The following is a 1,974-nucleotide window of genomic DNA, read 5'->3' as shown; positions in this document are numbered from 1 at the left end:
CCATCGTGTTGCTCTAGGGGAAACTCTGACTCTCGTGTCGGCCGGTGGCGGCGCTTCGGTGTCATATCCTTCCTGAAGGCACCGTCTTGGAGCCCATGGTTCGTCATATGCAGCTTCATCTCTTCGCGGCGGCGTGTTCACGGTCGAGGTCCCGGCTGCTCTTGTAGTGCTTGGGGTGGTGTTGCTGCGCTTAGCGCTTATGTATCTTGCTTTGGGTGTGTGCGTGTGTGGTGGTGGCGTGCGTTTGTACCGGGTTCTTGTTGGTCGATGCTTTGTATATAAAGCGAGGCGAAAGCCTTTTTGGTAAAACGTATTTGCTTCATGTCACTTTGTTAATACGACATTCCAGATACATATAAAACTATGCATGTTTGGTAAGTTAATGACATCAAAACTAACAGAAATAGATGCGCGGTTCCATGACATGTCATTCTGTAGCAGTGATCTTACACAAGATTTAATTATATGATGGTAAAGTGAGATGAATATGTTTATCGAGAACAAGACATCTGGTATGAAAATAATGGATTCACGACAACCACGTGTAGTGAAGAAAAAAAGATTTACATTTGTTTCCAAAGAAACTAATAAGGGAACACTTACAGTTAGAATGAATTAAAAGAATGATGTACACAAGGACAATGAGTTCACAACTCATAACATTAATCTCATTCTTCAATATGGTTTGTTGTTCACCCTCCGACAGTTGTTCCTAATCTCCCCAGCCCTTCCCGTCAATGGACTTATGTTCCCCATTTTGACCATCGAGGCCGCAAAGTTCTTGAAGAAGTCCTTTTGACTACCAGAGAACCTGTGAATGATGGGCGCGGTGGTCGCAGCAGCAACAGGATCGGACAACATTACCTGATCTGAAGGAAGAGGGGCGCGGCCGCGCAAGAGGTTGCCATAGTACTTGTTGTCGAAGATGTTAGGGGTGACTGTGTCAAGGTTCACCAGCGTCTCCTCGTCCTGCCCAGCACTGCAGTTCTGCTGTGTGAATTGGCATTGCGCCCGCCCAAAGGTGTGCGCTCCTTGGAGGGCGACAAGGTCAGTGTCGTCGAGGCCCAAGTTTCTGAACTTTTCCTGGAGCGTCTCCAGAGAGTCGAAGGGGCTTGGGAGATTGTTGGCGCTCTCGATATTGGTGGTCGTGCCATCACGGCGGCCCAACGGCACACTCCAACTAGGCCCTCCGGCCAGCTCGACGGAGATCTCGGAGGCGAGGGCGAGGATGTCGGCACAGGACACGATGCCAGGGCATGCATTCTCTAGCGCATGCTTGATGTTGTCGACCACATCGAACCCTCGTGCTGACCTATCGTTGGCAGGGACCTCCTTCTCGGTCATGATTGCCGGGAGGTCGTTGTCCAGCAAAAGTGAGCCATCACAGCCCTGAACAAAGCAGTCATGGAAGTGGAGGCGGATGAGGCTGGCTGGGATGCGTGCGTCGGCGACGCGGGCATTCTGGATGACGCGCCGGACAATATCACGCGCACTCGGGCACGAGTCGTCGTAAAAGGACGAGCTCAAACCAGCACCGGCACCGGCATGACCATGGACTCCATGGCTCATCGCAAGGACCAGCGCTGCGGTGAGCAAGAGGCTACAGCGAGCAGCCAACGGGAAACAAGAGGAAACGGCCATGGCCATTGGCACTACTGCACGGTCAGAAGGAGAAGGCTAGAATTGATTTGCCACTGATGGATGGGTTGGCAACCTAGCTGCTAGAAGGGAATGAATGAATGTCGCAGAGATGGATGTGAGGGAAACCAGAACGGTATGGAAGCTATATATAGCCTTAGACATTTTGCGGGATGTTGAACTCGGTAGGACTTTGTGGAAGCGCGTATGACATGTTCCCCATGCCGTTGTCAACTTGATTATTAGCGCTGCCGTACGTCGCCTACCGCCTACGCAGCTTTCCTTTGCTGCACGAGGCTGCTCGTATTACTTTATATGAATGATTGGCCGAACAAG

General features: G+C 51.2%; 1 protein-coding gene across 1 annotated transcript; it reads right to left on the bottom strand.

Annotated features, from left to right (window-relative positions):
* Positions 1 to 579: 579 nt before the first annotated feature.
* On the bottom strand, positions 580 to 1,716 carry LOC119344176 (peroxidase 2-like). The gene has a single exon (XM_037614743.1). It carries the CDS (start codon positions 1,645 to 1,647, stop codon positions 676 to 678), a length of 972 nt encoding a protein of 323 aa, XP_037470640.1. The 5' UTR covers positions 1,648 to 1,716; the 3' UTR covers positions 580 to 675.
* Between the last annotated feature and the right edge of the window lie 258 nt (positions 1,717 to 1,974).

The sequence above is a fragment of the Triticum dicoccoides genome, unplaced genomic scaffold (assembly GCF_002162155.2).
Source record: "Triticum dicoccoides isolate Atlit2015 ecotype Zavitan unplaced genomic scaffold, WEW_v2.0 scaffold157937, whole genome shotgun sequence".
Taxonomy (NCBI): domain Eukaryota; kingdom Viridiplantae; phylum Streptophyta; class Magnoliopsida; order Poales; family Poaceae; genus Triticum; species Triticum dicoccoides.
The sequence above is the reverse complement of the archived record's forward strand: the minus strand, read 5'-3'. Positions and strand labels throughout refer to the sequence as shown.

Coding starts and splice junctions, on each gene's coding strand:
- LOC119344176 (XM_037614743.1), bottom strand. CDS start 1,647: ATGGCCATGGCCGTTTCCTCTTGTTTCCCGTTGGCTGCTCGCTGTAGC.